Below are 23,546 nucleotides of genomic sequence, written 5' to 3' on the forward strand. Positions count from 1 at the left end.
CTAGTGAGTCGGATACTGATTATAATATAAAACAAAAGAAAACAAAAAACGGTGACAAATAGATACTCCACACCACTGTTGGGGATTAACCCAAAACAAAGAGCACTGAAGGATGAAAGATGAATGAAGAATGAATTTAGAATAAGCAGAAATTGAATAAAGGAAAAGTAAAAATCTTATTCTTCCACAAAGGGCCTTAATTGTTTATATACCATAGGTGGTTACTTCAAATGCAAGTAACTGCATAACTACATAGGACAAACAAAACGTAACTGAATTACAACTGTACAAAACTAACTAACTAACTATAAAAAGCTAAGTAAAACAGAAACGCGTATCAGAACCAAGCAAAACAGAGCTTCAGAGCTTATGTCAGCTTCAGAGGTTGTGAGGGTCCAGAGGTTACATTGCTTCAGAGGCTGAAGCGCTGGTTCAGAGGTTATAATGCTTCAGAGCTTGAATTACCAATCAAACCAATACTCCTCCTTAAGACAAGCTATCGAAGCATACAATCCCTATTTCCCTCCTGAGCTTGAGGAACTGATCTCTCTTCACAGCCTTAGTCATTATATCAGCTTGTTGATTGTCAGTGGAACAATACTCCAAGCTTAACTTTCCTTTGTTGACTTGGTCCCTAAGGAAGTGAAATCTTGTCTCAATGTGTTTACTTTTACCATGGCTAACAGGATTTTTAGCCAAGTTAATTGCTGATTTATTGTCAATCTTCAGCATTATTGTGATGTTGTCAATGATCTTCATTTCATTGAGAAGTGATTGTAGCCAATTAGCTTGACAAGCAGCCAAGGATCTTGCAACGTATTCTGCTTCACAGCTAGAGAGAGCAATCACTGACTGCTTCTTAGAACACCATGAGACTGGTGCATTTTGGAATTTAAACAAATAACCACTAGTACTCCTCCTGTCTACCTTGTCTCCACACCAATCAGCATCAGAGAATCCATTTAATTCAAGTTTCACACTATCTTTTGAATATGGAAATAACACACCATAGTGTATTGTGCCATTGATGTATCTGAGTATCCTCTTAGCAGCCAGTAGATGAGGCTTTAGTGGTTTGCTCATGAACCTGCTTACATAGCCAACTGCATAGCTAATATCAGGTCTAGTTTGACACAAGTATCTTAGTGAACCAATCAATTGTCTGAATATAGTAGAGTCCACAGTTTCACTGTTTTCATCTACTTCCAGCTTAAGTCTTGTGTCTGCAGGTGTGACTGATGAATTGCAATCAAGCATTTCAAACTTTCTCAAAATCTCAGTGGCATATTTTGCTTGATGCAGTATCACCCCCTTTGCAGTATATAACAGCTCCATTCCTAAGAAATAGGTGAGCTTTCCCAAGTCGGTCATTTCAAATTCACTCTTCATCTGTGATTTGAAATTTTCAATCTCTGCTAGTGAGCTACCAGTCACTAACAAGTCATCAACATACAAACATATGATTAACATATGCTTGTTTTCACTGTGTTTAAGATACACACCATATTCCACACTGATAGAAATTTAGCAAGTGTACTAAATAGTCGTCAAGTAATAAAATTTATAAAGTTCGTATCCGCAGGGATTGTTTCAATCTCGACAAAACAATTAAGTTAGGATTAATAATTAAAATGCAAAGGGTGGAGTTTAACTTGGTTTGGATTTTTATCATAAACTTAGAAATAACTTGGGATTCAAATTGAATGAAAGAAAAACGATTGATCCTTTTGGTTCATCTAATTACTACTTCTCTTGGTAATTTCATGTATAATAACGAATTTACTCAATTTAGTTTCACGATTAGATTAAATCAAAAATAATTATGCCCAATGTCTTGGTAACATAATCCTCTCCTTTGATCATCGATTCCTAATGTCTTAGGTAATCTATGATCAATTGAGGAATATAAACTTTAATCCGCTAAATCTCAATTAACAATCCGAAATGTCTTAAGTGAAAGTTAATTGATCAATCATTCCTAGATCGATCATTCATTCCTATCGTCATAGTAAAACAAATAATTAAAATCATCACACAGTTGATCAAGTCATGCAAAGCATTAAACACAAGGAATAATCAAAGAAACTAACTTCGTAATTCATTGATCATATCATATGATAATCACATTGTTCAAGAAAAATAACAATTAGAATCCCCTAAGGACCAATCATGAAAATTTAGCTAGACATAGTATTTAAAGAAACAAGCATGATGAAAAGGAATAAACCCAAGATGGATTGCTTTGCTCTTCACGTTGCTTTCCTTTGCTTCTTCAATTTCTCTTCCGTTCCCGTCGTTTACAGTGCGCAGCTCCTCCTTCCTTCAGTGATGCGTGATTCCCCCTTCTTGTGTTGTACGTCATGTTGTTAAAGAAAAACCTCATTTCCTTTCTTTGGTTTCGGGTCAACCCAAGCAGCAAGGCCCACCTTTTCCTCTTTTTAGACAAGCCCATCATATTAAAATAGTATACTCCCTCTTGGCTCATCATATAAGACACTAGACAATATATTAAACACTTCACAAAATAAAATATTAAAAAAAAAAAAAAATACTTAATTGACTCAATAAATCAAAAATCACAATTTATTTAAAATGACTCTAAATTAAACACTAAACTAATAAAATGATATTAAAACTTATTAAAAAGACTCTAAAAATAGCAACTGATGAAGACTCATCACACACTACATTTCACAAATCCTTGTACAACAAAGAATTGGTCAATTCTCTTGTTCCAAGCTCTTGGAGCTTGTTTCAAACCATACAAGGCTTTGTTCAGTTTCAGCACTTTATCTTCTTTACCTTTCAATTCAAAACCAGGTGGTTGCTTGACATATACATCTTCTTCCAATGGTCCATTTAAGAATGCTGACTTTACATCTAAATGGAATAAAGGCCATCTTCTGCTACAAGCTAGTGCAATAACCAGCCTTATAGTTTCATGCCTTGCCACAGGAGAGAATACTTCATAGTCTAGGTCTTGCTTTTGCAGAAAACCTTTGGCCACAAGCCTTGCCTTGTACTTGATTACTTGGCCCTCAGGATTTTGCTTCACTTTGTACACCCACTTCACATCAATTGCTCTTTTCTCTGAAGGTAGCTTGCACAGGTCCCATGTCTTATTCTTTTCAATTGACTTCAGCTCATCAATCATTGCTTCTAACCACACTTTACTCTTTAGTGCACTCTTGACATCTAAAGGTTCAGTGTCTGCAAGCATAGCATAATGCACAATGTCACCCTCATTGTCTACAGCATTATCTGGAACCATTTCACAATCTGCTAACCTTCTTGGAATCTGAGTAACTCTGTGAGGTCTTGATGTCAGATGAACTCTATCATCATCATCACTTGAAGTGTGCATATCTTCTTCATGATTAGTACCTTGATTTGGATTAACAAAAGTAACTGGTTCATCTATGTTGCTCAATCCATCATCCAAGTCCACTTCACAAGTTTTCTTAGATACAGATTTCTGTTTCCAATCCCAGCTTTCATTCTCAAGTACTTTCACATCTCTGCTGATCTCTATCTTGTCTGATGTGGGATTATACAGTCTATATGCACCAGTTCTATGATATCCAACAAATATCACAGGTTCACTTTTGTCATCTAGCTTCTTTCTCTTTGCATCTGGCACATGCTTGTAACTCAAGGAACCAACCACCTTCAAGTGTTTCACAGATGGAATTGAACCACTCCATATAGCTTCTGGCACTTTGTCTAAGCATTTGGTAGGACATCTGTTTAGGATATATACTGCAGTAGAAACTGCCTCACCCCAAAATCTATGTGGCAAACCCTTTTGCTTTACCATGCTTCTAGCCATATCCAGGATAGTTCTATTCCTTCTCTCAGCAAGACCATTGTGTTGAGGAGTGTATGGTGTTGTAATTTCATGAATTATGCCTTGCTCTTTGCAATAATTCTCAAACTCCTTTGATGTATATTCTCCTCCACCATCAGTTCTCAACACTTTTATTGACTTGTCACTTTGTTTTTCAACCAGTGTTTTAAATTTCTTAAACACTTCAAATGCATCACTTTTAGCCTTTATATGATATAGCCATATCATCCTTGAATACTCATCAACAAATGTGATAAAATATTTGTTTCCACCAGTTGATAACACATCAATTGGTCCACAAATATCAGAATGCACAACATTTAGCACTTCACTAGATCTCATAGGCAAGTTACTTTTAAAAGATGATCTAGGATGTTTTCCTAACAAACATACAGTGCATGTATCGACTGGAGGTATAACACTAGGCAGTCCTAACACCATGTTCTTTGAATTAAGCATAGACAAGCTTTTGAAATTCAAATGACCATACCTCTTGTGCCATAAGTCACTGTCTTTACTTTCAGCAGATGTAACTAAGCATTCAGCTTCAATTGCTTTGATTTGACTCTTGAAGGTTCTATTCTTGCTTTGTGTTGTTTTCAGAATTAATCTGTTCTTTGAATCAAAGAGTTTCAGTGCTTCATCTTCTAGCACTACCCTGAACCCTTTCTCAAGTAACTGACCTACACTCATCAAGTTACATTTCATACCAGGCACATATAGAACTTTCTCAATCACTGTTTTCCTTCCATTATTTCTCTGTATCACTACATTTCCAATGCCTTCAGCTGCAATGGAATTGCTATCTACTAGCCTGATCTTTGTGTTGAAACACTTGTTAAAATCAGTTAAGATGCTTCTATTCCCTGTCATATGATTTGAGCACCCTGTATCAAAGTACCAAACCATGGAATCTGCTGCTTCATCAGTAATTGTCACCATGAAATTCACATCATCTTCTGATGTTGAATCATCCTGTGCCACATTTGCTTCTTCTCCACTGTTTTGACTTTGGTTCTTCTTAGGAGCCTTACATTCTTTAGCATAGTGACCATATTTGTCACAATTGTAACACTGAATGGTGCTCTTATCCTTATTTTGATAATTCTTCTTTTTCCCTCCTCCTTCTTTTGAGGATTCAGGCTTGTCTTCAACACTTTCTTTCCCTTTCTTGAACTCTTTCTTTTTCTGCCATTTCTTTTTGTCATCTTGGTACTTTTTGAACTTTACAAACAAAGCTTGCTCATCTTCTTTGCCATGATTTCTTCCACCATGCTTCATCTCATGAGCCTCAAGTGTGCTCTGCAAGTCTTCAATCTTGATAATTCTTCTTTTTCCCTCCTCCTTCTTTTGAGGATTCAGGCTTGTCTTCAACACTTTCTTTCCCTTTCTTGAACTCTTTCTTTTTCTGCCATTTCTTTTTGTCATCTTGGTACTTTTTGAACTTTACAAACAAAGCTTGCTCATCTTCTTTGCCATGGTTTCTTCCACCATGCTTCATCTCATGAGCCTCAAGTGTGCTCTGCAAGTCTTCAATCTTGATTTCACTTAAGTCTTTTGTTTCTTCAATTGTCACCACAATGTGCTCAAATTTTGAGGTTAAAGTTCTAAGTACCTTTTCCACTGTTTCCTGTTCAGCAAGATTACTTCCACAATTCTTCATCTGATTGGTGAGAGTCACCACTCTTAAGTAATCTGCAATTGTCTCATCATTCTTCATCTCCAGCAGCTCATATTGTCTCTTCAAGGCTTGCAATTTCACTTTCTTGACCTTTGCATCACCACCATAGCTCTTCTGTAAAGTGTCCCAAGCCTCTTTGGACGTTGTGAAATCTGCAATCTTCTCAAATACCTTGGCATCAACACATTGATGAATGAGAAATAGAGCTTTGCTATCTTTCTTCAATGCTTCTCTGAACGTTGTTCTCTGTTCTGCTGTTGCATTTGCTGGTAATGGATCAAGAACTGTCTTCACTTGTTCATCCACTTCTTGAACAATGAATATCACATTCATCTGTTTGACCCATGTATCCCAGTTCTTTCCATCAAGAATTGGCAAATTCGCATGAAAATTACTCTTCCCAGCCATGATTGAATCACTGCAACCTTTGATGCTCTTTCTTGGTGAAAGATCCGAATCAAGATCCCTTGGATCGTGAAAGCTCTAGATACCACTTTGTTGGGGATTAACCCAAAACAAAGAGCACTGAAGGATGAAAGATGAATGAAGAATGAATTTAGAATAAGCAGAAATTGAATAAAGGAAAAGTAAAAATCTTATTCTTCCACAAAGGGCCTTAATTGTTTATATACAATAGGTGGTTACTTCAAATGCAAGTAACTGCATAACTACCTAGGACAAACAAAACGTAACTGAATTACAATTGTACAAAACTAACTAACTATAAAAAGCTAAGTAAAATAGAAACGCGTATCAGAACCAAGCAAAACAGAGCTTCAGAACTTATGTCAGCTTCAGAGGTTGTGAGGGTCCAGAGGTTACATTGCTTCAGAGGCTGAAGCGCTGGTTCAGAGGTTATAATGCTTCAGAGCTTGAATTACCAATCAAACCAATAACCACAACTCCAATATAGTATATAATATATAAATTAATTATATATATTGTAGTATTAATATGCCTTCAATTAGACCACACTCTCTATTGATATTTATTAGAAGTTGAGACAAAAGAGATTTGTTAGAGGTTGAGACAAAATGGGTACCCTGCTTCCAACCTCAACAGCAGAACATGAAAAATCAGAGAAGCACAATCCTTCTATACAAATCCAACAACAAAAAGATGTTGATGCAGGTGCTCTCTTTGTCCTCAAATCAAAAGGTATGTTACTCTTAACTCACCCTTCTCTCTATTTAGTCTTTTATTAAACATTACAAGTTTTTCTCGTCCTTGTTCCTACTTTGGAATACGTATAATTAGCAAAAATTGATCAAAAAATATTTTTAGATAAAAAAGACATCAACCTTTTATGTAATATTTTGTTATATTTGAGATTAAAGAGAGTTACATAGTTGTTTCAAAAAAAAGAAAAAGAAAAGAGTTACATAGTTTTATAAGTGTAAGCATTTCCTTCTATGTTCTATCACCATATTAGTTGAAAAACAACCTCAAAATAACCAACGGAATTGATTTTAGATTTTAGCATAACTGACAAACTCCCTCTTAGGATGCAGCAAACTATGTTATTTAATTACCACATACATAATGCAAATGTGCATGTTAACTGAGCTAAATTCACGAGATTATTTAATTAATATTTTTATTATTTGAAAATTAATTAATTTTTTTTTTCATTTTTGCATTCTTAAAATTTTGTAAAAGTCACCAATTGTTTTTTTTTGGTAAGCATGAGGGCACATGCCCAAAAAGTCACCAAATTTTGTGACCACATAATAAGTCTCTCGAGTCTCACTTAAGAAAGATATCCTTATTTAATATTGGACATCTCCCTAATAAAATTATCTCTGATGAAATATATTTGAAAAGCTATATTTTGGAGATGGAAATGGAGAGATTCATTCATTCCATTCCACCTATAATGATAGTGATATAATTTTTATGTCGGTCCTCAATTTATGAATCATTAGTGGTGAATATTTTAGTAGCCGCTTTGTTTGAATTGAATGGTTGGTGCACGTGGGGATCGGCAGCAAGCATATGACAAAACTAGTAGGTTTGAAAACATGTTGGAATTTCAAAAAAAATAGATACAATACAATCCATGTCAATATAACTCATATCCGTAAATATTTGTTCATCCTACTCCGATTTTAACTTAGAAAAATTGATTTGATTGAGTTTGAGTATGAGTTTTGATATTCCTCGAATTTAAAAACGGGGGTGAGGCGGATAACAAAGATATTGATATCCACTCTGAACCCGTCCCGTATATATCTAATTACATTTATGTGTAGAGAGGGATGACCAATATATAACCACCGGTAGAGGAAGAGAACTCAACGGACTGACTAAAAAAATAATATATTTTTTTGTCAAGTAGTTTAGTAGCTAGAAAATCTAACTTATAAGTGAATAAGTATAGTGTACGAGGTTCAAACCACGACTCTTGCACATATAATGCGATGTCTCTGCCAACTGAGTTAAACTTACGCGTACAGATTTATTTAAAAATTTTAAATCAAGTGCAATATCAATTTAATAATTGATAGACACAATATGTAGTTTTTGTGACTATCTCTTTTAAATTAAACATTACTCTTTTTATCGATAAATAGAAAGAATCTATAAATAATGAATTAATAATAAGTTATTTTATAACTTAATAATAATAATAATAATAATAATAATAATAATAATAATAATAATAATAATAATAATAATAATAATAGTTTGAATTTGTTACCCATATGTCATATCATTGAGTTTATTGGTTTTACTTTTATTTTTCTTTAGGTTCATTTTTATTGACAAATTTTCTTCAGGTTCATGGGTGCATTGTGGTTACCACTTGACAACATCAATTGTGGCCCCAGCACTTCTAAGTCTTCCATATGCTTTCACAATGCTTGGATGGACGGCTGGGATCTTTTGCTTAGTTATTGCAGCAATGGTGACTTTCTATTCTTACAATTTATTATCTCTTGTTCTTGAACATCAAGCTCAGTTGGGTAATCGTCAGCTACGATTTAGAGACATGGCTCGTGACATTTTAGGTATTATATATTTGCATAATCATTTGCCAGCTTTGTTTAGTTTTTTATGGTATATATTTGCATAGAACCCACCATTTCTCAGAAAAAATAAATGATATTTATGGTTTTTAATAAATTATGAATTATTCGTCTACAAATAAATGCTACATTTTCCTAACAAAAAAAACTACCTTTTAGTTTTTTTTTTTTTTTTTTTTTAAGGAAACCTTTTAGTTTTGTTAGGTAGTATAGTGATTATAATTTCACTTTTAAGATATAAATAAAGTGTTTGGATTTCGAGTCACTTTTAAGGTAGCATATAAAATGGAATGAGTTAGTTTGATCCGCCTCAATATATAAATGAGTTATATCAATAAACTTACAATATATACTTAAAATATGAGTCTAGTTCAAGCAAATCATCTTAAAATGCGAAATGGGTGAAGGGAAGATGATGGGTATCGTATGTGTTATATAGGGAAGAAGTTTGTATTTTAAAATGCGAATTGAGGGAAAGGAGATTGCTACCTACATAGTGAACGATAATTTATTTTTTTTTAAACAGGGTATTATTTCATTTAGGAATATGATTGGTGCAAATGTTTAACTTAAGTTAAAAAAACTGTGTCACTCACTACCTAACCTGTGAGCTGAGTTCTCTATCTAAATTTGTTACTTTTTTTTTTTGAAACAACTAAGTTTGTTACCTAAATAGTGAAGAGTATTTATGCAATGACTAAGCTAATGTGAAACTAACATTGTTATCAGGTCCTAAATGGGGTCGTTATTTTGTGGGGCCAATTCAGTTTGGAGTTTGCTATGGGGCTGTAGTGGCTTGTGCACTTTTGGGTGGTCAATGTATGAAGGTAATATTGAATTACTGTTTTTTTTATTTTTTTATTTTAAAGTTGTTTGATACACACACTAATAGAGGGTTTCTTTTTGCACCACTTTCTCGCGCGTCCCCTGAATTTTTAAAAATATCCCTCGCCTAATAACTAGTGTGAGTTGAAGGATACGCACAATCTGAAAAAATACCATTCGTTACTTAAAGTGTTTATAACTAGCAAACTTTATAAAAATCTTATATTTTTGTCCCACCGACCCTTCTTTCACCTCCATGAAAATATTTATATAAGATTCGTTAATTAAAATGCGAACTCAATATGCATTTTACGTAAAGAACTGTGTTTTTTCAGTTTTTACGTCCTTTCAACATTCGCTAGTTATTATGCGAGGGGGGTATTTTAGGAAATACAGGAGGTACGCGAGAAAGGTAGAGTATGCAAAAAGAAACTTCCCACTAATAGAGACACACATTTTACCTCAACCATGCTGTTCTTATTTCCATCGGAATTAATCAATTGCAGGCAATTTATGTGTTGTCAAACCCAAATGGGACTATGAAGCTTTACGAGTTTGTCACCATATTTGGTTGCTTCATGTTGATTTTGGCTCAAATCCCATCTTTTCACTCATTGAGACACATTAATCTTGTGTCTTTGGTTCTATGCTTACTCTATAGTGCTTGTGCTGCTGGAGGTTCTATATATATAGGTATTTGCTATAAATTTTTTGCCTATTCTTTTGTTACTTACCAATTTGCATTTTTATGGTTCTGAACTTGATTAATATTACTATAGGAAACTCATCAAAAGGACCAGAAAAGAATTATTCTTTGAAAGGTGATACAGAAAATCGTTTATTTGGTGTCTTCAATGCTCTTAGCATCATTGCCACTACTTATGGAAATGGAATCATTCCTGAAATTCAGGTTTGGATGTGTTCAATTCTTTTATTTGAATATGTAATGGATTTTAAAAGAATTGAAATTGAAAAAAATAGTTGGAAGTGATTTTATCACACCCCTTATCGTCTGGTACTATTGGGCTTGATGTGTATATATAAATGGTGGGTAACCAGAATCTGATAGCGGAAACCTAATAGGTGGTGGTTCAATGAATTTTAGAGGAGACTCAGATAACATCTTAGGATTCAGGTTGAGTCTAACTCATCCTTAAAAATTGACTTATAATATCAGAATTGTCCCACTTATAAACATATCTCCAAGACATCTTTCATTTAATGTGAGATTCTTAACATAAGTCAAGATTTATCACTTATTATGATCGATGAAATATGAGTGTATGTTTGATACCACTTCTCGACGGTCCAAAATTTATTCAAGAGGTGTAAAGTTGATATATTCACATGTTTGGCTTCTCTAGAGTAAAATTAATTTTGCATTCAGAATTGTTCTACTTTTGAAGTTAGAAATTGTATTCTCTAATTCTAAAATTCATTTTTATACTCAAATTTATGGTCAACTTATTTTTACATATATGTATCCAAACATAAATCACGTTAGCTTCAACTCCATTCAATCAAAATCAATTTTTCTCACCGCAGAAAGAATCAAACATAGATTAAGTGATTGTATAGACTAGTTATTCAGCTAGCTCTAGATATGGTTGGGATGAAATATTGTTTTTTATGTTGCAGGCCACATTAGCACCACCAGTGAAAGGAAAGATGTTCAAGGCACTAAGTGTTTGTTATACAGTAGTTTGTGTCACTTTCTTTAGTGTAGCTATATCTGGTTATTGGGCATTTGGCAATGAATCTGAAGGACTTATCTTAAGCAACTTTGTAGACAATGGCAAGCCATTATTGCCTAAGTGGTTTATTTATATGACCAATGGTTTCACTATAGTACAATTATCAGCAGTTGGTGTGGTAAGTAATTAATATCCTAACATTCTCATCACCTTTTTGTATATATAATTAAATAAACACATTTTCATTTGATGCAATATTAAAAATGAACTCTGGTTTTTTTAATTACTTTTTGGTCCTCTATTTTTTTCTTTCATGATTTTGAACCTTTAGTGGTTTTTTTAGGGTCGGTTTAGCAAGTCAACCCTATAATTTCACAAAAATTATGTCAGCCATATATATATCTTGATAGCCATACGGCACTCACCAACAAGGATGAGCGTTGCATTATTAGCCAACTGACCCTTTTTAACCTTTAGTTTTATAAATTTATGATTTTGATCATTTAGTTTTTAAAATGTCTGACTTTTTCTTCACATATACATTGAGAGCTAAATTTTGGTGATGAGGCAACCAAGATGCATATGTCACAACTGAGTTGATAACATCGAAATGAGTTATTAAGTGATAATTCGCTTACACAATGCCGCATTTTCAATGCAATTGCCACATCAGCACTTTGTTTGACTTATCATCAAAATTCAGCTTGAAATACATAAATTGAGAAAAGTAAGACATTTTAAAAACTAATAAACCAAAAATAGTGAAAAACTAGAGGGAGAAAAACTATATTCAAACCTATTAATATTAATGAACTAATCATGGAATCTTAATGCAGGTGTACTTACAACCTACAAATGAAGTATTAGAACAAGCATTTGGGGACCCAAAAAGCCCCGAGTTCTCGAGTCGCAATGTAATCCCAAGGGTGATTTCGCGATCATTAGCGATTACAGTTGCAACCATTATTGCAGCCATGCTTCCATTTTTTGGAGACATAAACTCACTTATTGGAGCTTTTGGTTTTATGCCACTTGACTTTGTTTTACCTGTAATTTTCTTTAACTTGACATTTAAGCCATCTAAGAGAAGTCCCATTTTCTGGTTGAATGTAACTATTGCTGTTGTTTTCTCTACTTTGGGAGCTATTGCAACAATTGCAGCTGTTAGACAGATAGTTATTGATGGCAAAAATTATCAACTATTTGCTAATGTATGATCACATTAGGTCATCATAATAATTTAAGTTATTCTATTATACATAATACATATATATCTGTTAAAGATGTTGTTTTAATTTTCTTAAGTATTATAGAATTTTTGTTTACTAGCTACATAATAATGATATATTGATTGTTTACAAAAAATTGAAGTTTGCATCCACAATTGCAACCACAATATTGTTAATGTGGTAGCGAGCGCAAGCGATCGTACCACAATTGCAGTGTGATTCTCAATCACATGTATAACCGCATCGTAATGGCATAAGTTATGGTGCATAAGCCTTGCTTATGTACACATGCATAAATACCCCAGATTGCTTAGCGCGCCCCCCAATTTATTTAATGGGCCCCCAGTTTGCTTCGCGCACCCCCCAAATTGCTTATCGCCCCCCAGTTTACTTAGCGCGCCCCCAAATTGCTAAGCGCACCCCCACCCCCAACATAAATAACACACAAAACCATTCCACAATCAGAATGGTTTTGGATTACAACCCTCTAAAACCATTCGACAGTAAAAATGGTTTTGGCATTATAATTTATAAGTACATCTAATGTGAAATCATTCCACAACAAAAATGGTTTTGGGGGGCGCGCGAGAAAATTTGGGGGGGTGTGAGAAAAATTGGGGTGCGCTAAGTATATGGGGGGCGCTAAGCAATTTTGGGGGGGCGGGTGTTAAGCAATTTTCATTATGCACCGTAACCACTCTCCATCGTAATGTATTAGATGATTTTAGCCATATTCGTTCAAATCTTTTCACCAAAAACTAATATTTGTGAACTGCAAATCCCAATTTATGTCAGATGCAATGAATAATCTTGCCCTTAATAGTCTTTTAAGTGTGTATTTCAAGCATTTTTTAATGCACAAAATAAACCAAGACTCTACTATAGTGAGTAAATAGTGCAGTAACATAGTGGTGCCACTTAATATAGTTTGTGAAAATTTATAATTATTTCACAACACAACAGTCCCAACACGCGTCACTTTACCACAATGACAGCAATCACAATGACAGCTACCGCATCCGTGACCACAATTTTAAACCTTAACCTGCATCATCTCATCTAAACACTCTTGAGTAAAACAATACAACATTAAACTATTAATAAAAAATTAAAACATCAATTAGAACTAGATAAATAAATCCACAAAAGCATCATAAATTTCCAACAATAAAAGAAATCAAATCAATGAGTCTGCAAATATCCTTTTCAGGACTGTAATCACTACAACAATTAAGTTCACTGCCTGCACAACTAAGAATACTAGATCCACAACATCACAACATCCACATTCAACAAAGTCAAACACTAAAATAATCTTAATGCTACCATAATTTAGAAATACAACAGAGAAAAACAGAGACAAACTCTGTCATCAGCTAACATAATGTCAAAGGTTGTAAGGTGCTACATATTTAAGGAGATGTTTTATGGTCTGTTTCAGGCTCTTGACTCTCAAGGTCAATACCAAGACCACCACCACCTCCAACAGAATCAGAATGAACATTTTCATCAGCATAAGTAGTGACATTTTCTGACACTGACACAGCATTAGTTGTTTCAGCTGCTACCACGTTCATATCTGCTACTGCTACACCATTAGAATTTGCTGTTGCATTTCCAGTTTGGTAGCTAGGTTCTCCTTGTTCTACAGTTAACTTGGGAACTTTCAAGTTAGGCAGCATGTTAGGAGCAGTTGACGGTGGAGATGAGCATTTTCTCTTGATTTGGCTACTTATGTTTTGCTTGAAAGTTGCCATAATCAGCTGTTGGAATAAGAGTGTGACAATGGTTAATTCAAACAATACAGCACAAGTGGTAGCACTAACTAAAAGTAAATATCCTATCCTACGTAGCACCGACACTTCTGATTGAAAGGGTGTTCAGTGTCTAATACATGTTTGTGTATGATACCAATACGACAATGACATATGTGGTTATATTGAATAAGTTACATTTTCTTAAATAATTTTGGTGTCCATGTGTTCGTGTCTATGAAGTACAGACACCCCTCGGATTAGGCGTATCCCGATGTGGAACACGTGTCAGACACCGACATGACACCGATAATTATAATTACATTGAATTGTATCATTTTCTCAAACTATTATCGGTGTCGACGTGTCAGTGTCGTGTCCAGTGTTAGTGTATGTGCTTCATAGGTTCGTGTCATGTTCAGTGTCCATATCTATGGAAGCATTACTAACAAGGCTACCTATCATTAAAGGGTGTAATAACCAATCCAAAAAACAACTATAGAAAGGTTTTGCATAAGTTTGTCTAATCTTACAAGATTTCTTGCCATCCAAAAAACAACTATAGATACATTAAAACTATTTTGATATCTAACTTTTGAGTAGTTGATTTGAATCACCTTTCATGATATTTAAAACTTATTGGTACTTCAAGATTTATAGTGATGTTAATACTTCTAAATTGCTGTTCACAACAACAATTGCGGCTGCAATGCTCAATGTAAAGATTTTAACGATCTTCACACTGACATCACAATCGCAATTGCGGAAGTATTGGCTACATTTATCTACATTATTGATGTTCAAAAAAATATCTTACCGGAATAGGAGTAGCAGCTATCATTGAGTTCTCGATAACACCTCCGAAAATTCTTCCATCAGATTTAGATAATGAAACACTCAGCATGCTAATTTTTCTCTGTGTACCACCAGCAGCAGCACCAGTAGTGAAGGTGCATGATCCACGCAATGATAAAATATCAAACTGACCCTGAATTTATAGCAAGGGAAAAAATCAGCATATATGAGAGTTTATTTAAACATGCAAAATTTAGGAATCTAATTTAGACGCTATTTCCCATTGACGTAAAACATATTTTATGACCACTAACTAATGAGAAATAGCGTCTAATAGACTCAATAACCTAAATAACCATTTACTCGAAAAATATATAAGCTATATTTAAATTCATGCGAATAATATTAATAGATAAGAGATTCATAATTTCTGCGATTGTACCTCATATCTTAAAAAACCACCAGAAACATTAGGTTGGCGAAGGACAACACTTGATACAGTGCCAGCAGCAGAGAGTACACAAGTAGCAACTCGAGGAGCATTTTGAAAAAATGTAAATATTTTTGCAACCACGTCCTGAAAAATGACCAAAATAAAAATTATCAATTAATAGCATATATATTATATAGATTAGCTTTCATGTTTCAAAACTTATGAAGCACGGACACTCCTCAGATTAGATGTCTCTGGTGTCAGTATCGGACACATGTCAATGTCGGATGAATTCTGTTATTTTCTTAAATTATTATTAATATCGATGTATCCGTATCTGTGTCGTATTCGAAATCCAAATTTGTGTTCGAGCATCATAGTTCAAAATTTAAACAAATCTCAAATATGAGGAATCTATATTTACCTCTCCCGGGTTAACAGTCAGCACATGAGGTGTGATACTTCCTCCAGCTGTTTCAGCAACAAACCCACCTATAAAAAAAATATATAAATTTCATATATATTCTAGCATGATAAACTTGTAAGACTTAAAGGTACATAGACCATGTATAATGGACCTTATAAATTTTTTGTACAAATATTTACATGGTGAATGTGAAACATGTGATTATATGTCTATGTAAAATTATTTTATATTTTTAGTGCATAGTAATAAAATCCTACAACAAATGTAAAATGAGATACAAATGTATGAAACTTAACCTCCATCTGAAAAATACTTAAGATATTATGAATTATATTTGTACTAAGGATCATATATTTCCATAGCAATACAAATACATAAATAAGTAAATAAATGATCATATGTTATTTAAGATTTTTATTTTAAGTATTTTTATCTTGAATTAATCGTATCGGTTTTTCGTGTTCATACTTTCTAAATACAAACAAATGAATTAAATTTTATTTTCTTTGTTGTAATAAAAATAAATTATAAGTCAAATAACGCGTGATTAAAAAAAGTCTAATAACGTAAAAACTAGTCAAACAATAATAATGCGCAAAAAGTAACGCGCGTAAATTGGTCAAAAAAGTATGTTGGACGTCAAAATATTATCTTTTTATTTAATAGTTATATCTTTATATTAATTTTATTTATTATATTATTATAATTCTAAACTTTTGGATTGAAATTTTGTATTTTGCGCACAAAAGAAATTATTATCACGTCATAAAACTCCACGTCAAATGAAACCGAAATTAATTGGAAAACCAACATTAACCGAGTCACTAAAGGTGGTCAAACAAATATTTGTAGTACATAAAGTCGGGAAATTATAAGTCAAATAACGCTAAAAATTAATATTAATGTTTTGAAACGCATTTATATTTCTAAAATTTTAAATTTAATTTTTTTTATTCAACATAAAAAAGTATTTCATGAAAAACTTCTTAACTTTCTAGAATTCACAATCCCAAAAAAACCGTAATCAATTCCGTCAAAAAGAAAGAAAAAAACCGTAATCAAATGGAAAATTGACATTAAGTGATCGCACTAAAAGTGGTCAAACGATTATTGATTACGAAAAAAATAAAAATAAAAGATTTCTCCCTTTAACAAAAGACTGTTTGGACACCTTCAAAACCTAAAACAAAGAGATCCTTTAGCTGCTGCAAGGATTTCATATTAAGTTTTCAGTCTTCAATATGAGAATTACCAATTACTTGCACAATGTTGCCTCAACTTTTCATTTCAAAACAAAACCAATCAAAATTTAGAGAAACAAGAACATAAAACACAATTATTATTTTTTTACAAAATAAAACACAAATCAAATAGTAAACAAAATTATCTAATTTCCAGTAGTCTAAAACTAAAATTAAACCTAAAAATAAAAAAAAATAACAAGAAACAAATAATTAGGTTATGGGTTATGTTGGATCGTTTTAGTTTTAGGAAATATTCAACCTTCAATCTAAATATATTTTGATGGGATTTTTATTAGATGTCGTAACGTCGCACATTACTGCATCCTAGCCGTCCAATTTAAAACAACGATCGAGATCAATTAAACATATAAAATCAATTGTATGATGTTGGATCTAAAATTAGTTTATAGTACGAGACCGATGAGATACCAGTCCATCCTCAGTCTATCAAAAACCCAAATTATACTCTTTCAATGAGATTTGATTTTACAACAAAAACCGTACAATTGAAAAGGACACAAAACACCATTTCATAAAGTCACAAACGTTAAAAACACACACCTTCTCATAACAATAAACAAAGTATAAATATATTCATGAAAACAAAGAAAGAGAGCAAGCAATGAAAATATGAAACGCAAAACAAACAACAACAAAAAAAAAAACAAAAATTATATATACACGAAAACAAAGAAATAAAATTATGAAACAAAAAAAAAAAAAACTCATACCAATTGAAGCTAAAATCTGAAGTTTTCCAGTACCACGAGGACGTCCCCTTCCACGCTTCTCCTCACTTCCAAAAGGCTGAATAACAAGCTCCGGTACTGGTGTCACAGGTACTGGAGACGGTTGGTTCTCACGAACCTTCCGAGGTCTTCCACGCCCCCTTTTCACCGGAGGAAAGTTTGAACCTACAGGTTCAGACTGTGCTCCGGTGTCTGAACCAACATCAACAACTCTAGCAACTTCAGTTGTAACAGGGTTGTTGTTGTTGTTGGTTTCTGACCCGTCATGGGTTGAACTTGGTGACATGGCAGCAGGTAGGTTCAGGTTTTGATCTTCCATGAATGAGAGTTACTCTTTGAGAGATAGGTTTAACTTTGTTTCTGGGTTGAGAAGAAAATAAGAAATGTGTTGTTTTAATATACACTGTATTGCAAAAAGTGCAAGAAAAAAAAAGGAGTAATAATATTAATAATAAAAAAAAAAAAAAAATACCTTTCTTTTTCTCTTTCTTTTTGGAAGAAAAGAAACTGTTGTTTAGCTCTGTCTCTCACTATTTTGATTTTCTGAATTCTTTTTCAGAAACGTTTTGAAAATAACCCTTCAATATTATCTTCTTTTTCTAATATGAATATTTATATTAGTCAAAAAAAAATATGCATATTTATTTATAATAATATATAATAAATAATAATAAATATAAATAAATAAGAAGTAGAATGGAATTAACCTGTAAAAAAAAGATAGGAATTAGTTGGGGATGACGATTGCTGTTTATGCGTGAAACCCTTTCCCAAGTTTGAGAATTTTGAGATAAAAAAGGATAAAATAATATATTAATATTTATTACTAATTATTATTGTTTTGTGCGATTTTTTTGTTATTTTGAATTATTATATTTATATATATATTGGTGAAAGATGGAATCTTGAGGATTACCAAAATGAAATTAATTAAATATAATCGATTTTTTCTATGCGGCAAATAAAATTTTGATTTCTGTGATTTAAAATATTAAAGTTTTTGCAGATTTTTTTCAAGAATATTATTCACGATGTAAAATATTTATTAGTTTTTATTATGGTATTAATATTAATATTTTATTTTAGGCAAACATTTTCTATGGCTCAATTCATGAATTTAAAATTATAGCGGAATATGATGTCAAGATTTGATTAAAAAAAAAAAAGGTTCATATGGGTATTTTCAAGCAAGCCCAATTAAAAAAATCTGAACACTATCGGACTATTTTATATCGTTGGGCACATTCAACAAAAATTAATATCATATCATATTTTCATTTTTTTTTTGACACAATCAAACTTAGTTCATCATATTTTCATATTAATTTATATTTAAAATATTTATATTTTATATAAAAAAATTCAAAGTATGGGTACAAACAATGTAAGTTTTTTTTTTACTAAAAAGGTACAAACAATGTAAGTTGAGAGTCTAAAAATTTAACCATCGCTGTCATGTGCCCAAAAAATCATTGCTGTCAATAGTTTTAATCTTTTCAAAAACAGCTTCTTAAATTGGATATAACTTTTATTGTGAAAATCATTTTATTCTTTTTTGAGAATTTGTTGTAAAATAGTTAGTGTAGATTAAGAAAACAAATGAATAAAGCCACTATGTTTGGTCTAGTGGTGAGAGATTTGGGTATTATGCATGAAGTCCTAAGTTCGATCATCATTGTCAACATTGTAAATAAACTTAAAAAAAAAAAACAATGAATGAATGAATGTGCACAAACAATAAATACAAATAAATTAGGTAAATACTTTGCTACCTATCTTACATTGATGAGTATAGTACTCTATAGGCAAAAAAAAAAAAAAATTATTTTTGATGAATTTCTATAGGCAAAATTTATTTCAATGCATATAAACTAATATAAAAATATGAAGTGATATTAATTTATATTTTTACAGGGTACCGAAATCCTATAATATAAGTTGAATATCAGAGTGTTCACCTATAAATAAATTTTCTCTTAAAAAAAAAAGTGCAGCTTGATAAAAGGCTCGCGAAACGTGTTTCACGTGGAAGCGTGGGTAAACACACACAATATTCATGTTTTTCTATCTTCTTTATATTTTTTGTTGATGAATGAAATTTAGAGGAAAGAAAAGAATAATTAACGAAAACTAAATATCCTTCAACAAAAATTAGATACAACAAAAGAATAATGATGATAAATAGTGCATTACAATTAACTATAATTAAAAACTATTATATCATGGAAAAACTTAATAATAGTTAATTAATTGAATTATTAACATTATTTTTTACTTATAAAAACATTATTTTTCCACTTCATTACTTATAAAAAAAAAAACATTATTTTTTACTATTTGTTTAAAAATTTAATGTCCAATAAGTACAACTCAATTGATAGTTGTATCTTATAGGATTTTTCCACTTCTCCACGCTTAAAATGTGTGAGTCTATATTGCTAGGTTAATTGATAATGAAAAGAAAAATAAAATTAAAAAGTTTTTACTCATATGTAGATGTATAAAAATGTTTCAAAATTTTATCAATTTATTTTTAATTAACAAAATAATATATGTGGTTAATTAAATTGAAAAAATTCTACAATTGTTAAGGAATACACCTTATATATAGTTTTTTATTATAAGGAAATAAGTTTGTTTAAGTAAAAATTAGAATGTAAAAGCTTGGCATGATAACAATGACAGCTAACAATAAAAGTTTTACAAACCAAAAAAAAAAAATACAAGTAAATTATATTATGGAATACTTACCACTTTTTAGCTTGTCCTTGTTGCACTTTTTTTTAATGTTTTATAGTATTGGAATGGATTTGGTGTTGTATAAAATAACAAAGTTTTAATATTAACCATTAGATCAATATGTAATATAAGATGGTGATTTAACACTTATAATCTATGCCATTAAATAAAAGATCTAAAGGTCATGACATTGTTTCACCATTGCAGCAAATCCAAATTCATATAGTATTAGATACAATTGATCGTCAATATCCGATTGTTGTTTTTTGATAAAGAAATCAAATGGTTAATGTTAAAAAATTATTGAGTTTTATGATAGACTACCTATAATGTTGGTCTACTGTATACTTTTGGGGTTAACAGACTTGACTAACGAAAATACAGTTAAGGAACCTAAAGGAAACATTTATTAATTAAGGGATCAAAGCGAATCCAAAAATTTAAAGGGACCAAAATAATAATTAAGTTTTTTATCTATGTACGTTAATTCATTTGGTTTTTAAAAATAGTTATAGTCATGGGTTTTAACTTCTTTTTCATATAATTAAATATTAAGATATCATTAGTCAGTCCAATGTGGTGATTGAAGTTGTTATTGATAGGGAGAACCACGGTTTGATCCCTGCAATTATGATTGGGAGAGAAATGAAAAGTACTTGATATCAAAATGTACTCTCGAACCAGATTAGACGGTCTAGTGGGTCGAATACTGGTGGAAAAAAAATATTAAGATATCAAAATCACATTCAAAGTTGATTGCTATTATCAAACGGTGATCCATATCTCGCACATTATGACTTGCGTGCCAAATCAGCTAATATTTGGAAGATGGATTATTGTTTCTTTAGGTTAATTTAGGATTCTATATATGAATTTAAATGTTCTTCATGAAGTCCTCCGAAGTTTTTGTGCAGTAGTTGCTTGGTGCCTTAAACCTAGCTTTCTCAAATTATTTGTTTGGTCTCCGAATTTCAAATTCAAATAATTATAAGAAAACAATAGCTCAATGTTAAGTCACTTGATTTGTTCTAGTGGTAAGGAGTTTGAGCAGTATCCATATGCTAGAGGTCCTGGGTTCGACCGTCGGCTCCAATGTAAATAAAAAATATAGCTCAATGTTGGGTTCGTTTCTTGAATCTGCTTCATTAACTTGCCAGGGAGGGGACGTGGTAAATTGGAAATAGTAACTCATTTTTTTTTCAATTGCGCTATTTTTTCTTTGGTTTGGAAAGAAACATGGAAATGGTTAGTGATATCATTGATTTTGTGAAAGGAGGTGTCAAGCATTTACGTCTTTTTTATGGTCTTGTAGAGGTGGTAAATCCGTTTGTAACATAATGTTATTTGGTTCTCAACAATTTGGAAAGTAAAAGATGCAATGTTTGTTAAGAATATAGATGGTTAGCTGGATCTTCCATTAGTTAGTTAACCTTTTTATTAGGTGGTTTAGTTAGTTAGCCCCAAAATTGCTCTATGTACGTAAGAGTTACCATTGTACTATTTTCATTATCTTTTATCAAATATGAATCCTTATGCTTTTTACTATCTTGAAGATTTTCTAAACTTTTCTCTATTTTCTCCAAACCATGCAAATCTTAACGATGTTTTTCCACATGGTTGATTTCAAATGGAAAAGGCTGTGGAGGAATCAAAGGTTTCATGCATCATGGAGGATTCTTGGATCAAGATCGAAGAGTCATAACTTTTCTCTAAGCCGGCCAATATAATGTCTTAATTCTCCTTTTTCACTGGTACCCTTTTGTAGGAATAACTAGACGTTTGTAAACTATATATAAACTAGTAAGCTATAAGCTCATGAAAAAATGTTACCAATTTTTTTTTTTTCAATACAAACTTATAAACTATAAGCCATAAATTTTTTAGCGGTCCACCCAGTAAATTTTTCCCGATTCCGCCACTGGATGCGAGACTTCTTAATAGAATCAATGGTGGCTAAATCTGTTGAGATGTTGTAATAGCATCGACCCTTGATATTTTTTTGGTTCATTTTGGCTTTTGTTGTATTGTAACTATTGTTTATTTCTATTCTAGGAATATCTTCTGCTTAAAATAGTTGTTTAATTTAACCAAAATTACACTACAGGTCTTTTATCTTATTTTTTTGTAACACTTTGGTCATTTATCTTTTTTTTGTAACACTTTGGACCAAAGCGTTACAAAAGAATAAGATAAAAGACATGTACTGTAATTTTGCCTTTAATTTAACTATTGCATTTGACTTCTTAAAAAAATAAAATTAGTCAAAAAAATTCACACAAAAAATAAAATCAAATTTAAGCTAGAACTAATAGAATATACATTTGAATTGCAATCCAAACAACAAAGATATTAAAAAGACAGATCGTGGATCCAAAGGTTTCAGGTTCAAGCAGCACTAACATTCTTTGGTGGGAGGAAAATGAATTTCCTTTATAATTGCTCTTTGAATCTTAAAATAAGAATCAAACTATAAACCACATAAATTACAACAAGGTAATACATATTCTGATATGTGTATTGTTGGCTCTTTCAGTGATGCAATGAATAAAAAATAATGATTATGTTCGAGATTTTCTATATTCAAATGTTATATTTTTATTGGTGATAAGTTAAATTTCAATGTTGCACATGATTTGGAGATATACACGAGGAAGAGACATGATAACTACTAGGGAAATTCTATGGTACATCTATCAAATTTCAATGTACCGGTATATTAGATCAAATAATTACTAAATAAATGAATATTTTTTCAAAAGAAATCATTTTTCTATTATTTAAAATATTATAATAACTAAATACTATTTATCAAAATTGTAAAAAAAATAATATTTTAGATTTTTTTGAATTTTTTATCACTCATAATAGTTATTATTGAATTTTTTTATGAAAAAATGTAAAAATGTTATCATAATGCTTATAAAACAATGAAAATGTGTTTTTTTCTTATGAAATCATCATTTATGAAATACAATAATCGACAAATAGTATTTTGATACATAAAATAATCGTTAATTTAATAATTATTTGATTTAATGTACCGGTACATTGAAATTTGATAAATATACCGTAGAAGCTCCCTAACTATTAAGTATTAGTA

General features: G+C 31.7%; 3 protein-coding genes and 1 non-coding gene across 4 annotated transcripts; 1 reads left to right on the forward strand and 3 right to left on the reverse strand.

The window, feature by feature from the left end:
• Positions 1 to 486: 486 nt before the first annotated feature.
• On the reverse strand, positions 487 to 1,470 carry LOC123922178 (uncharacterized mitochondrial protein AtMg00810-like). Its single transcript, XM_045974923.1, has one exon. It carries the CDS (start codon positions 1,468 to 1,470, stop codon positions 487 to 489), a length of 984 nt encoding a protein of 327 aa, XP_045830879.1.
• A 5,019-nt stretch (positions 1,471 to 6,489) lies between these two features.
• On the forward strand, positions 6,490 to 12,339 carry LOC123882146 (GABA transporter 1-like). The gene is made up of 7 exons (XM_045930953.1): positions 6,490 to 6,686; positions 8,309 to 8,539; positions 9,287 to 9,384; positions 9,889 to 10,075; positions 10,162 to 10,292; positions 11,021 to 11,254; positions 11,913 to 12,339. The coding sequence occupies exons 1-7, from the start codon at positions 6,563 to 6,565 to the stop codon at positions 12,291 to 12,293; spliced, it is 1,386 nt and encodes a 461-aa protein (XP_045786909.1). The 5' UTR covers positions 6,490 to 6,562; the 3' UTR covers positions 12,294 to 12,339.
• On the reverse strand, positions 11,415 to 11,544 carry LOC123882557. The gene has a single exon (XR_006799882.1). It is a non-coding gene; the product is annotated as a U11 spliceosomal RNA (small nuclear RNA).
• Positions 12,340 to 13,717: 1,378 nt separating the features above from the next.
• Positions 13,718 to 18,026, reverse strand: LOC123922179 (AT-hook motif nuclear-localized protein 9-like). Its single transcript, XM_045974924.1, has 5 exons — positions 17,690 to 18,026; positions 15,712 to 15,779; positions 15,297 to 15,431; positions 14,877 to 15,047; positions 13,718 to 14,068 (listed from the first exon to the last, which is right to left on the reverse strand). Exons 1-5 carry the CDS (start codon positions 18,024 to 18,026, stop codon positions 13,718 to 13,720), a joined length of 1,062 nt encoding a protein of 353 aa, XP_045830880.1.
• Between the last annotated feature and the right edge of the window lie 5,520 nt (positions 18,027 to 23,546).

The sequence above is a fragment of the Trifolium pratense genome, linkage group LG4, assembly GCF_020283565.1.
Source record: "Trifolium pratense cultivar HEN17-A07 linkage group LG4, ARS_RC_1.1, whole genome shotgun sequence".
Classification (NCBI taxonomy): domain Eukaryota; kingdom Viridiplantae; phylum Streptophyta; class Magnoliopsida; order Fabales; family Fabaceae; genus Trifolium; species Trifolium pratense.

Coding starts and splice junctions, on each gene's coding strand:
- LOC123922178 (XM_045974923.1), bottom strand. CDS start 1,470: ATGTTAATCATATGTTTGTATGTTGATGACTTGTTAGTGACTGGTAGC.
- LOC123882146 (XM_045930953.1), top strand. CDS start 6,563: ATGGGTACCCTGCTTCCAACCTCAACAGCAGAACATGAAAAATCAGAG. Junction 9,385..9,888: donor TGGGTGGTCAATGTATGAAG/GTAATATTGAAT, acceptor AATCAATTGCAG/GCAATTTATGTGTTGTCAAA. Junction 10,293..11,020: donor GAATCATTCCTGAAATTCAG/GTTTGGATGTGT, acceptor TTTATGTTGCAG/GCCACATTAGCACCACCAGT.
- LOC123922179 (XM_045974924.1), bottom strand. CDS start 18,026: ATGGAAGATCAAAACCTGAACCTACCTGCTGCCATGTCACCAAGTTCA. Junction 15,780..17,689: donor TCAGATTTTAGCTTCAATTG/GTATGAGTTTTT, acceptor TTTTTTTTATAG/GTGGGTTTGTTGCTGAAACA. Junction 15,432..15,711: donor TGACTGTTAACCCGGGAGAG/GTAAATATAGAT, acceptor GTCATTTTTCAG/GACGTGGTTGCAAAAATATT.